Source organism: Protobothrops mucrosquamatus, unplaced genomic scaffold, assembly GCF_001527695.2.
Source record: "Protobothrops mucrosquamatus isolate PMUCROS unplaced genomic scaffold, P.Mucros_1.0 scaffold2146, whole genome shotgun sequence".
Classification (NCBI taxonomy): domain Eukaryota; kingdom Metazoa; phylum Chordata; class Lepidosauria; order Squamata; family Viperidae; genus Protobothrops; species Protobothrops mucrosquamatus.
In genome coordinates, this window is record NW_015388244.1 from 16195 (window position 1) to 31089 (window position 14895).

Here is a 14895-nt window from a genome sequence, read left to right on the forward strand (position 1 = left end):
TATATATAGACTGATGTAACGTATCTATAATACTATTATTCATTGATTTTATCTTGTTATAATCAACTACACTAAACCATTTCACAATTTTACTAGTAGGATCCTAGAAGGCCTGGTTTGGGCACTTCTAATGTCAACATGCAAACATGAACAATATTTTACTGTCTCCTAAACTTTTTCAATAATGTCAGAACAAAATAAGAAACAAGCCCAAACCTTTCAGAGTCCGGAAGAGAATAGGGTCAGAGAGAGGTCCCACGCCTTTGGCATTTCGAGCTTGTATTCTGAAGTAATATACTGTATCCAGGTTCAGCTCCATAATTTGATGCGTAAGTCGGTCTCCACTGATGGTCTCCATGATCCAATCGTCAATGGGGGAATTCTTTTCCAAGGTGTAGAACAGAATGTAAGCTGTAAAATACAGAAGGAGATACCATTCTTCTCTATTTACACACATCTGTGCATTTATTAAAGTAGAAATGTCAACACTTGTACAGAGTCATATCTAGCCCTATCTCAACAGTGTGAAAATTTCTTTCCAATTTCAACCGTGTTAGTATTCTTTTACAAGTACATCTTAAAGGGTATTGTTGGAGGTGGTGCCTTGGAGTCAGTTTTAACTTCTGGCAACTGCATGGATTTAGCAACAGTTGTTTCTTTAAGGGGTTCACCATTGCCTATTTTCTAAGGAACAGAGAGTAGACTGGCCTAAAGTCATCATCTGCTTTTATTCCTAAGACAGATGTAGAACTTGTGGTGCCCCTGGTTCTTGCCCAGTACCTTTAACCACTAAACCAAACTGCCTAAGATGTATTATTCAACTTTAATTCACTGAAACTCCTCAAGTCTATACGTTACTCCTGGGCTGCAGATGGGCTGTGTTAACTCCTGCTTGCAGAACTAGAACCTTAATGTTAAATTTATAGATCTGGATAATGCAATTTCAGATAGGTTATATTCATCCATCAGTCCATCCATCCATCCATCGTCTATCTAGACTGTGGAATGCTCAGGACTCAGTGTCCAAAATGTGCAATGGAACTTACAGAAGAACAAATGCAGTACCATTTCTTGAGATAGTATGGCTGCTTTAGGGTGTTACATTTGAACTCCAAAGCACCCTTTAGAGATTTAATCAAAAACAAATAAAATAATTATTATTATTTTATCTAAGTTCCTTAGATGAATGCAGATGTAATTGAACTGAAAGTTGTCTTATTCAGACAATGTCCCAGAAGTTCCTTGTATGAGGCAAGCACAGTGTGCTCTTTTGCATGACTGCTCCAATCCATCGGTCACAAAAAAGCAATCTTCTTGCAACTAGAGATCACACATTTAGGAGAACTATCTGAGGGTTGTAGGAAGTGGAGGTTTTTCTGTAGGTTAGCTGGGTCAGCATTAAGATAAAATAATTGTGTTACATCTAGTAGAAATATGAGGGACCTAAACTCACATTTCCCTTCCCTTCCCCTCCCCATCTGTTCCTTTTCTTTCCCTTCCCTTTATTTTCTTTTCTTGTTTTCTTTTCTTTTTTCTTTTCTGTTTCTCCTTCCTTTATCTTCCCATCCCATCCCATGTTTGGCTGTCAAATTTTGATGACTTGAACTTAGGTCTTTGTGGATTGTAAAAAATGGGTTGAAAGCTACAAATAAAGCAACCCATAGCTTTCAAACGACCATATCTTTGTCTTACACAATATGACAGATTAAGTAGGTCAGGAGAAGGTATGGTGTTATGCATAAAAACTTCTATGAGCACCTAAAAATCCAACACATCCACAAATATTTTTCCATTTCATTTGCCCGTCAGGTTAAGGTAGAAGGATGGCCAAATCCTATTAGAAATGTAATCATTGTCTTTGATATGGGTTGCTCATGTGGAACAATGCACAGATGCCAGCATTTATGAAGACCTATGGACCATCCCTTTGTATACAAAAACACACATGAATCCCCCGCTAAGTAATTCTCTTGCCTAGTTGCCTGAGTGTACATGTCTCCTTTTTGTGATAAACCTTGCAAGAAACTTAGCCATTCATAAGAAACTAAAATACTCCCACATTTTATCGTATGGCTCCCTTGTTTTCAGCCTCTAACCATTCCAGTCAGCTGTGAAATGAGAAGATTTGGGCAGCTGGATGTGGCAAGTCAATAGGGAAGGGTTGCATGACATCCTGCTTACCTTTTAGCAAGCATATATAAAATTGTACCCTTAGTCAGAAAGCATTTCAAAGAATGATAGAATGCATAGGTTTGTCAGACTTAGTACAATACTTCTTGTAGCAGTATAGCATATCATGTTTAATTTGCATGCACTTATACTTAAGGCAACTCTGAATGCTTAAAAAATGTGTGTGAGTGATAATGATATGACAATCATTATCAAATATCAGCAGTACTATAGCCTTAACTAACTATTGGCAGGATTGGAAACTGCAACTGGAACAAATAGCTTTTCCAGCTTCAAAAGGACCTTTAAAAAGAAAAGGTGAGATGATGACTCTAGAAAGAGTACAGAGAAGAGCAACCAAGATGATTAGGGGACTGGAGGCTAAAATATAAGGACCGGTTGCTGGAATTGGGTATGTCTAGTTTAATGAAGAGAAGGATGAGGGGGGGGGGGACATGATAGCAGTGTTCCAATATCTCAGGGGCTGCCACAAAGAAGAGGGAGTCAAGCTATTCTCCAAAGCACCTGAAGGCTGAACAAGAAGCAATGAATGGAAACTAATCAAAGAGAGAAGCAAGTTAGAACTAAGGAGAAATTTCCTGACAGTTAGAACAATTAACCAGTGGAACAACCTGCCTCCAGAAGTGGTGAATGCTCCAACACTGGAAGTTTTTAAGAAGAGACTGGACAGCCACTTGTCCGAAATGGTATAGGGTTTTTCTGCCTGAGCAGGGGGTTGGACTAGATGACCTCCAAGGTCACTTCCAACTTTATTATTATTGTTGTTGTTGTTGTTGTTGTTGTTGTTGTTATTGTTATGAAGTGTCAAGAATACCTGGCCTCTCTTTGACTATTGTTACACAAGCACACCTAATCTCTGTCAAAGTGTAATTTAGTGCTACTGTTACCAATTATGTAACAGTAATTTATATAACTCCTCAAGGAATAAGTAATTCACAATTCTCAATAGTCCTGGATTTTCCTGGAAGTCTGGTTGGAATCAACTAAGGTGACACAAATATTATGTTTATTTTTATTTGATTTATATTAATGTATTATTATTATTATTATTATTATTATTATTATTATTATTATTATTATTATTATTATTATTATTATTATTATTATTATTATTATTATTATTATTATATGGTATGGGGAAAAGACCTTGGGAGACGGGGCAAAGAGATGCTGTCAAGGGAATGATCAAATAAGGGACAGCATAGCTTACAAATGGATAGTGGGTAGAGCAGGGATGTCAAACTGCCGACCCATGGGCTGGTTGCATCATATAGAGACTGCACCCACCCCAGGTCCGGCAATGCAAAAAAAGTTGCAATAGGTCATAACATGTTACGTGACATGGAGAATTTGACACCCGTGGGATAGAACAAGACTCAGAAGATACCATCCCTATATTCTGGGCTGTAAAGGAGATGGGTTGTGTGTGGGGAGAAGACTGTCCTTTCAGGCTTACAAGATTCTATCAAAGAAACGTTACAATAAAGTAGAATTAACTCACCTGGTTGCGATTTCTATCTTGCAAGGGATCTTGCAAGTCTGAAAGGATAGTTCTCACATCTGTCTTCTTAACAGCTTAGGGAAAGTCTCTTTTGAGCCTCTTGCCTCACCCACAATCAAGTTGTGGTCTATGCTGATTCTTATCTGACTGTTTCCTAGGCAGCATCTCCCAAGGTCTTTCTTATATCCCATTAAGGTTGGCCACTCTGATGTGTGGGAAAGCTTTGATGCACAATTAAGCCAAACCACAGGAGCATCATTTCTAGTAAAGTTATTAATAACTTTAAATGGGTCTTCTTGTATACATGGCCTGAAAACTCATCAACAACAGTTTGAACTGCAACGCCTCTAAAAGATCCAAAGTAAAAGAAGAACGAGTTAGGTATAAATTAGGAAAGGTCCAGGACTGTATGGATCAGGAAGGCCTTCATCTAACTATTACTGTAGTCCTTAATAATACATAATAAGACATGAACTAAAAGTTTGAAACAAAAACTCAGAATAGAATAGAGCTAGAAGGGACCATGGAGGTCTTCTAGTCCAGGGCTTTTCAACCTTTTCACCCATTGTACCACTTTTAGGATATGGCAACATCCGAGTACCACCAGTCGCCTAGCAAGATGTCAAAAACTTGATGACCCCTCCAAAAAAAGGAAAAAAGTGATAAAGTACAGGTAGTCCTCGACTTATAACAGTTCACTTAGTGACTGTTCGAAGTTACAATGGCACTGAAAAAAGTGCCTCCCAAGCCACAGCCGAGCAAGACACCTGCCTGCCCACCCGGCGGCGCTCTTCCTCCTGTTCGAGGTTTTCATTGTTGTGAGCATTTCTGTTGAGGATTGGCAGCGGGGATGGGGTGGGGAGTGTTTGGTTTTTATTCCCCCCGTCTGCTGGGTGGTTACAGCAGGTTTTGGTCACTTCACATGACCCTGGGACACTGGGACCATCATAAATATGAATCAGTTGCCAAGCATCTGAATGTAAATCACAAGACCCTGGAGATGCTGCAACATTCCAGCTGATTGATGCTTCTTCTGGGCTCAGCAGAAGTGCCAGGAGCCTGGCGCTGATCCTGGCGCTTCCACCGAGCCCCGATAGCCCTGAAAAAGCGCCGATCATCCCTGAAAAAGCGCCTATCAGCTGGAAAGCGGCACTGATCCTGGAGCTTCCGCTGAGCCCTGACAGCCCTGCAGCTCCAGCCATCTCTCACTCAGGCTTGTGCAGTGCTGCCACCGGTTCAGCTCATTCCCCTCCCCAACTACCACTTTTTTAGGATGGTCGCATACCACCTGCCAGGTGCCAATGTACCACAGGTGGTACCCGTACCACTGGTTGAAAAGCCCTGTTCTAGTCTAACCCTCTGCTTAAGCAGGAGGGCCTGTACCATTTCAGACAAGTGACCGTCTTGCCTCTTTTTAAAAATCGCCAGTGATGGTGCACCCACAAGCTGTTCCACTTGTCCTCACTGTTTGGACGTTTCTCCTTAATTCCAGGTTGCTTCTCTCTTTGATTAGTTTCCAACCATTGTTTCTTGTCCTGCCCTCTGGTGCTTTGGAGAATAATTTAACCCCCTCTTATTTGTGGCAACCCCTCAAATACTGGAATACTGCTATCATGTCACCCCTATTTCTTTTCTTTAGACTAGCTAAACCCAATTCCTGCAATCGTTCTTCATATGTTTTAGTCTCCAGGCCTTTGATCATCTTAGTTGTTCTTCTCTGAATTTTTTCCAAAGTCTCAACAACTTATTTGTAGTATGGTGACCAAAATTGAATTGGTCAAACTTTCCAAATGTCTGGAAGTTAAAACTAGAAAGTTCTTCTGGTTGTATTAATAAAAGGAAGGAAGTTTCTCACTGACAAATAATTGCATTGTTTCATTTGTGTGATTATAAATGTGGACAATTTTATAAGTTGCAAAGTATTTCTTATACAGGATTGCTGTCTATTCATTGTCTACAGGGATCATTTAACTACATTATTAGCCCTTTTTCTTTCTTTTTAAAAGCTTAATTCCATTTTTCTTAGCAAATTAACATGACCTAATGGATATCTTAATTAGGCATAGTTTTTAATAGCAATATTTTGTGCACTAAGATCACCATTCATTAAATCCAGTCCTTTGTCAATCAGTATTAAAGATATTGAGATGGTGCTTTAGTTTCTTATTACACAGTTAAAACATCCACCAATAAATTCTATTACCATGTGTCAATATGGGCACCCTGTCATTATCTATATTATGTTTTACATTATTTGCCAAACAACTTGCTTATTATGAGCTGTCCTTAATTGCAACTGAAGGGCTGTATTATTTTACAGTGTATCATATTTTTTTTCTAGAAAGAAATGAAGGACTTGCTGTCCTCAATTCTCGTTATTTTTGCATGGAATTAATTACTAGAATCTCTTGCAAAACCTCCTTCTGTGTAAAAACAAAAACAAGAGCAGCTGAGATATATTGCCCAAAATGGCTATTTTTGTAAAAGGTGATGCCATCTCGGTGTTCCACAGAATTTCTCGACAAGCATTATTTGATTGCAATTATTATTGCAACCCTCTTTTCTCTAGAGGTTTAAAATGAAATACATAAAAGTCCTACCTCGTTTTTGTAGTAATCTTGTGTAATAGGTTGGGTCCAGAGAAAACTACTGGCTAAAAGTGATTTAAAGAGCTGCTCTCTCAAAAGGGGTCTGGACCCTGAGATTCCATAATTAAAGTCAACTTCAGTGGATATTAATGGTATGTTTCTTCATAATTTAATAAAATGTAGTTAGTCCAGAGCAGGGGTCTTCAAACTTGGCCGTTTTATGACTTATGGACTTCAACTCCCAGAATTCCTCAGCCAGTGTGGCTGACTGAGGATTCTGGGTGTTGAAGTCCACAAGTCATAAAGGGCCAAGTTTGAAGACCCCTGGTCCAGAGAGTGAAAAAGCTATATTGTGAACAGGTGTAGGAACTTAAAGCCTATTATGCTGTTTTGAACTGATGACATATGTCCATTTCCATTTCAGATCACATTCCTGCTCAATTGCCTTGAGTTAAGATGTCAAAGGTACCTTGAACGCTCTTCCTAAAGAAACCTATGGTGTCAACCATATACTAGAGAGCCAGGTTGGTTTAGTGGTTAAGGCACCAGGCTACAAACCAGGAGACTGTGAGTTCTAATCCTGCGTCAGGCATGAAAGCCAGCTGGGTGACTATGGGCCAATCACCAGGAGACTGTGAGTTCTAGTCCTGCCTAAAGCATGAAAGCCAGCTGGGTGACATTGGGCCAGTCACTCTCTCTGAGTCCAACTTATCTCATAGAGTTGTTGAGAAAATAGGAGGAAGGAATTTTGGGTATGTTAGTCACTTTGAGTTATATATCAAAATAATTAAAACGGGATATAAATAAATATCATTCTCACTAGAGGGCAGATGCCTTTTACTTTGCATTCAGTTTGACTAATCCTTTATTGTAAAACTACCAGCGTAATAAGGGGTTTTGGGATCCATCTCAGTCTTTACCAGAAAACTGGATGAAAGGTAACCAAACTAAATGAAATATCATGAATCCAAATTTGAAGGCAATCATCTCCATGTATGATGATTAGCTTGTTATTTCTTCTATCTATTTTCTGCACTATCTGTCACAAACTTAGAAAGAAGGGCCATCTAACTATGAATAGATCACCACATATTGCCTACTCAGTAGTTCCCAAAGAAAGATGACTTAACTCATTGCTAACACTAAATAAGAAATAATTTAAATGAGACTTGGAAGCATTTACCCCCAGATTCTGCTGCCAAAGGTTGATTTTTAAGAATATGGTGATCTAAATATGTAGCAGTCCTGTGCTTGTTAATTATGGTTTGGCAAGAAGTTCTACAGTGAACTTGAATCAGATCTAAATAGTAAGTAGTAAAGAAAGTGATGAGCACTGAAATGTCAAATAAGTTTTTGAAACCTATCATTAATGAAATAAAATTGCAGATGTACGAAAAGTCCATTTTTGAAAAAAAACAAATGCACACTATGTTCATTGACAGGAAGATTGGTGGGGCTTAGAATAGGAAACACAGAGAACTTTTGGACTTGAAATATGTGAGGAGAATCAGTAAGCTCATTGGAAAATGATAAACCATCTGAAAATATAGAGCTCTATAAGTGAGTATATTCTACACTAATGAGGATACTGCTAAATGTTCTGTATTAAAGTGCTGAGAATTGACAGTTTATATGAAAGAGGTGGCTTTTTTCATTATTTATTTTTCCTAAGTTGCACAATGATACTACATGCACCTCTGTTGCAATGGATATGCAGATTTATGGAGATTACAGCCCCTAATCAATCCAAAATCAATCAATTGGAACAGCCTCCCACCTGAGATTTGTGGGATAATAATAATAATGATAAAGTTGGAAGGGACCTCAGAGGTCATCTAGTCCAACCTCCTGCTCAGGCAGGAAACCCTATACCATTTTGGACAAATGGCTGTCCAGTTTCTTCTTAAAAACTTCCAGTGTTGGAGCATTCACCGCTTCTGGAGGCAGGTTGTTCCACTGGTTAATTGTTCTAACTGTCAGGAAGTTTCTCCTTAGTTCTAGGTTGCTTCTCTCCTTGATTAGTTTCCATCTGTTGTTTCTTGTCCTGCCTTCAGGTGCTTTGGAGAATAGCTTGACTCCCTCTTCTTTATGGCAGCCCCTGAGATACTGGAACACTGCTATCATGTCCCCCCTCGTCCTTCTCTTTGTTAAACTAGACATACCCAATTCCAGCAGCCTTTCCTTATATGCTTTAGCCTCCAGTCCCCTAATCATCTTTGTTGCTCTTCTCTGCACTCTTTCTAGAGTCTCAACATCTTTTTTACATTGTGGTGACCACAGGAAATCAGGAGCAAGGCAGTTCAAATGAATACGGGCTTATTGCATGCCAACACTCTCTACAGGAATCTGAACTACTATCAGTCAAAGCAAATTGGCAGTAGATAAGAGTCAACAGAATTCAAGGAGGGCTGGATTTAGATCTCTTCTGGGCATGAAGGAACTTGAGACTAATGACACATTTGACCCCTCCCTCAGGCTCATGCTGGTCATTTCCTATATCAGCTCTTTCTCCAAGCACTGGACTAGGATGGGGGTTGTACTGCAAGGACGTTTGATCTAGCAACTGGGGGAGGGAAGTGTCATGGAGTATGCACCTGCAGGAGGGGGAGAGTTTGGCAACACAGAGTTTTCCCAGAGAAAGGCCCAGATTAAGAGACTATCCTGAGCTGAAAGTGGGGAACATAAAGAAGTTTAGGTTAGCCACACCCTAAAATTTCTCAGAGTATATCTATTAAGGTAGACGGTTATAGCTTTAATCTGGTAAGATTTTGTCCATTAGGTGCAAGCAAATAAAGTGTCAATACTGAATTGCTAAGATGCTTGCTAACCTTTGTCACTACTCAACTTGCCATAGAAACAGGGGGGAGGGGAAGCTTGGGAGAAATGGGATTTTAAGAAGCCATGTATGCACCATGATACCCAAGGTCACAAAAGTAGGTATCTGACAGAGAAGGTTATGGACCGTTCTCATAACAAACAAACAAAAAATGTGTTTGGGCAACATGAACGCTTGGTGGGTGGGGGTTATGGAAAGCTATTGTTAACTAGCCAGATTTTTATGTGGGAAACTTAGAATTGATTTTGCTTCTTCAGTACCGAGATGTATATTCAATAAAGTTTATCTTTTATGGTACCTCAAAGCCGTTGAGCTTCCTCAATGTTAGTCGGATGGTTGACATTAAGGATTGAACTCAATTGGATTTCACTGGGTCATCTCTGGGCCTGACAGGAAGTGTCCTTTTGTTTCTAACTAAGTTTTTTTATGGATTGCTGCCAAGTCCCCTAAGGCTATCATATGAATAGGCAGCCATATAAATTCTGTAAATAAATAAATAGGCAAGAGATAATTTGCCACTGGTATCTAGGGACTTCAGTAGTAGTAGATCTTTTGCCCATTACACCTATTTACAAGCATCAGCTTCTTTTCCCCCTCCCATTTTAAAAACTCCTTTGGGAAATATTAGCCAATATTTTGTGCCTGTTTTTTGTTCTAGTTTCAGGTAGGACAATTCCAATAATTCCAGATGAATTCTACTACAGATCCTACTGGAAGAATTTTTTTGTTTTGTTTTGTTTTGCTGGTAGTTCTATGATGGGGAAGTAAATATTTCTCTTTTCTTCAAAACAGCTCACTTTTAAAAATACAAAAGGCTGGGGTTCTTGGGCAGTTATTCCCCCACCTTCCCTTTTCACCTAGTGAGTTTACATGGCCATTCCCAGGAAGGGTTGTGGTGCAAGTCTTCTAAATTCCATGTCTTTCTGTGTCACCTTCTGAGAAGGAGAGAAGATACAGAGCTCAAAAGAAACTTACCAGTAATTTTCCCATTGGCTTCTAATGGAGGTTGCCAGCTGACAATTACAGCTCGAGGCTTGCCCTCACGGGTAATGACTGTCAAATCCTTGGGAGCAGAGGTCGGGGCTTAGAAAAAGACAGAAGTCCAGAAGAGGGAGGAAAAAACACACAGAGAAGAGGACACATTAAAACAATAATGATACAAACTACCATGAAGTTTTGTACAAATTAGACATTCTTACCATTACTGCTAATAAATAAATTCTTAACTGAGGACAGTGCAGAAGCTGTTAAGATGTTGTCAACTTTGGAAGTTTATGTTCTAGCCTACAGGTAGTCCTTGATTTATGAACGCATTTGGGACTGGTACATCTTCACTAAGCGATGTTTTTGTTCAGTGAGGTGCACCCAATTTTATGACCCATTTTGCGGTGATGGTTAAGCGAATCATGCAGTCATTAACTGAATCCAGCTTTCCCCATTGATTCATTGGAAGTCCTTGGGGAAGATCATAAAGGGTGATCACGTGACCCCAGGATGCTGTTACCATTGTAAATATATGCCAGTTGCCAAGTGCCCAACTGTGATCCTATGACTATAGGGACACTGTGATGGATGTACATGTGAAGACTGGTGGTAAATCACTTTTTTCAGCACTGTTGTAACTTTGAATGGTAATTAAATGAATGGTTGTAATTCAAGGACTACCTTATATACAAACCCAAGGATCTCTGTGCTTGATTACTTACAGACAAGACATGCTGAGCAGGATGTGAGACACACCTATATGTAATCTATCATTAGTTCCTTTTCTTTATTCTCTATTATTGTACAAGATTCTCAAAGTTGGCTTGAAACTGATATCTAAAGAATGCTTATCAAAGATTTCTCAATGGACTTAAAGGATGCATTGACTGTGGTATCCCAGAGTTCAGTCTTATGCCCTGGACACATCTGTATTTTTAATAATGACTAGGATGAAGAGCTGGAGAAAATACTAATCAGATCTGAAGATGAAACTGAATGAGATAGCTAATAGCTCAGAAATCACTAATAAACTTTTTTCTCTTTAGCTTAGAAAAATAAGCTGACAATAATACAATGAATTTTAATCAAGCAAAGTGTACAATTCATCACATCAGAAAGAAAAATCAAATAACTGAGGGATAAAAGTACCTGTGAGTGGTACTTGAGAGAAAGATTTTGGAACAGTAGTTTATTGCAAACTGAATATATCTCAGCTGTATGAAGTGGCTGCAAAAAGGTACGTGCAGCAGTGTCAGGGTTGATTAATCAAAGTAAAATGCCCAGATCACAAAAATACTTCCTTGTTATTCTTCACTGCTCAATCCCACCTTGAGTATTGTGTTGAAGATCTGGACAACACCTTTAAGAAAGATTCTGATAGGTAGAGCCAGTAACAAAACAAAGCAATGAGGATGACCAGGGGATGAGAAATGAGATCCTCCAAAGAGGATTTGAAGGCATTGGAAATGTCTGCTTTTAAAATAAGACAGCTGGGGAAGCAACTGATAGCACTCTTCAAATACTTACAAAGATATGAGGCAAAGGCAAATCAAGACTTCTTTCTCATCTCAGAATACAGGACACAGAATAATGGATGGAGATTGCAGAAAAGCAGATTCAGACTGAATGCTAGAAAAATAGCAGGAGCTGTTTCGCAGTGGAGTTCAAAATGCTCTTCTTAACTGCAGCATGACAACCCTTTCCCAGGGATGCTTTAATTTAGACTAGGTAACTGTAACTCTATAGGTCAGGGGTGTCAAACTCGCAACGTCACATGATGTGTCACGACATATTGCGACCTTTTTTCCATTGCCAGCAATGAAGTGGATGTGGTTTCGCCATGACACATCTGGCCAGCGGGGCAGCAGTTTGACACCTCTGCTATAGGTCATTCTTTCATATGTACTTCCTTACCTAAACAGAAAATCCAAATCCAAATCAACTCCCAGGTTCTCAAGGTTGGCCACAATCATGTGATTCCCCATTAACTTTCCCTGCAACCTTCCCAGGATTCTTCCTTGTGGGAAGGTGTCACTGAATATTGTAAATGAGGATCACATAACTGCAGCAGCAAGAAGGTGTTGCTGAACAACAGTAGCACAGTGGGGCTGAAACAGCAAGAACATTCCGAAATTTCATTCTCATGGAGGAAATGGGTCCAGTATTCTGTAAGTTAGCCAGTTTGAGATACTTTGGTTGAAAAAGTTTTGCTCTATGATGCACTGTTTCATCCAATTAAATGTTACAGACATGAGAGCTTTCATAGTATGTAGACTTCTGAATAGGGCTGATGGGCCTACTGGCTCTGCTTTTTTCTATGGTAGACAGTTATGTTCCTTTGTTCTGATCTCTTTTGACCATTCTCAGGCTTCTTCCCTTAAGTGATCTTAATTATTTTTAGTTAGATGTCATCAAACAGGTGTAACTCCTATGACTTTATGGGTAAATGTCTCCATTCTGATCTGTACCCATTGAGAACGTGGAACTATTTATTCATTTATGCATTTATTAGATTTCTATAGCCACCCATCTTATGCGGCACAACTGGGAGGCTCACAAGAATAATAAAATAATACTATAAATAATATTATCCCAGGACAGAATAACAGAGTTGGGAGGGACCTTGGAGGTCTTCTAGTCTAATTCCTGCTCAAGCAGGACACCCTATACCATTTCAGACAAATGGCTGTCCAATCTCTTCTTAAAAACCTCCAGTGATAGAGCACCCACAACTTCTGAAGGCAAGCTGTTCCATTGGTTAATTGTATTCACTTTCAAGAAATTTCTCCTTAGTTCTAGGTTGCTTCTCTCCTTGATTAGTTTCCATCCATTGCTTCTTATCCTACTTTCAGGTGTTTTGAAAAACAGGTTGACCCCCTTGTCTTTGTGGCAGCCTCTCAAATATCTATGCCAGGGGTCTTCAAACTTGGCCTTTTTATAACTTGTGGACTTCAACTCCCAGAATTCCTCAGCCAGCATGCCTGGCTGAGGAATTCTGGGAGTTGAAGTCCACAAGTCATAATAGGGCCAAGTTTGAAGATCCCTGATCTATGCTATCATGTCACCCCTAGTCCTTCTTTTCTTTAGAGTAGACATTCCAGTAATCTCCTTAATTATGTCAAGACACCTTCATCATTATCTTTCTTTCCACTTTCCTTAACTTTACCAACTATTGTCATTTTTTTTACCCTACCATCCAACATATTTTAAACCAATTTACTTCCTAACATATACATTTGTTTTCAAGCACAATTTCATTACATCCCATTTCAGCACCAACCCGTTTTGTGAACTTGTACTTTTTTCCTTGTATTCATTTTATGAGCACTTTTCTGTATTGTTTATAAATGATAGTTTTATAAATAATTTTCTCTAAACTCATGTTCATATTTCCACAGGAGGATTATATTACAAAAATGGAGTAGCATGAAACTCTCAACATTTTATATACATATATATGGATTTTATTAACATGGATGTGAATTTGATAAATTCATATATTTCAAAGGAAATGTTGCCTCCAGCTGGACCCCATATTTCAACAACCTGGTCTTAAGGGGCTCTCTTGGTAAACAGAAAGAGACATTTTGCATGTCGACAAAAGAAGCTGCTAGGTCAAAGCACCCTGAGGGCTAAACCTAAACTAATAATACATTTGAAAAAAAAACATTTTAGTAGTGTTAAAATTTTCCTCCACATAGCCCTTTTTGTTCTCTTTGTGGAGTACACATCCACTTAATGTTAGCAAACAGAGAAATCTCATCATTAGGTAAACTCTGGATGCAATCAGACATGTCCACAGAGGATGGAAAAAGTCAAGAGGTGATCATGGTCACACTTTTGAAGCTCCACATATTTTAATATGTGGGTGTGGATATCAGCTTGTTGACCTCCTTGGCAAAAACTACTTGCTATCATGTGACCATAATAATGTGACTTTTGGCACTCTTCCCATACTCAATATTACTAGTTTTGTAGAATATTTTGTAACACAGTAAGCAGTCCTCCTAACTAAAAAATCCAATTGAGGGGCTAACGTCTATAGCATTCCTTTGCAGATTACAAGACATCAGGTTTCTAGGTTTTAGAGGGATAGATTTGGGACAAAAGAAGTAGCCATGTATTAGGTGAATTTACCAAGGAGAAATGAGGAATATAATCCTATCTACTAAATGTTCCATGAATGATACATTCAAGAATCATTAAACATACATAGCTTTAGAGTTAACAACATGATCAATAGCTTGGGCATAAGAATATGAATAAATTTTGGGTTACAGTTGAAGAATAGCCAATCACTATTATTTTTAGAATGATTTCATGCTTTCTTCTTCAAAATTGCCACGTTTGCACACATTTGAAATCTTTTTAAAGGCAAAGAAAGCATAATATGATATTTGGAAATGACTTGAATGACAGTGATTTGAAACATATACATGGTAAGATTAAATGTTGCCTGATAGTCTTCATATATTTAAATCCTTTGAGAACATTACATAAGAAAAAATGATAAATAAATAAAAATGTACTTTTAAAATGATTATTGTGCAATGCAATAATAAATAAATGAAGACCAATATATAACACTGAAGAAAATTTTATCTTTACCAGCTTGAAAACAGACCCTTAATTCTTCTTATAAATATTAGTAAACTATGCTGACTACAACTTCATTACCAATTATTAATAAAATTGTAATTATTGTTGCCATGAATTTCTACATGCTTTAAATCTTGCTAGACATCAACCATCACTTAGCAGTAGTAAAAAAACAAAAGGACCTTTAATTATTTTTG

The 14895-nt window shown here is 38.5% G+C and overlaps 1 protein-coding gene across 1 annotated transcript in view; it reads right to left on the reverse strand.

Moving 5' to 3' along the window:
- Positions 1-216: 216 nt before the first annotated feature.
- The window catches only part of LOC107294901 (netrin receptor DCC-like), a gene marked incomplete at its 3' end in the record, with an annotated part of 65126 nt that continues 50447 nt past the window's right edge, over positions 217-14895 (reverse strand). The window contains exons 8-9 of the mRNA XM_015824169.1: positions 10091-10198; positions 217-411 (exon numbers count right to left, since the gene is read on the reverse strand). Of these exons, the coding sequence (XP_015679655.1) occupies positions 217-411; positions 10091-10198 (303 nt within the window). The remainder of the gene's footprint in view (positions 412-10090; positions 10199-14895) is intronic.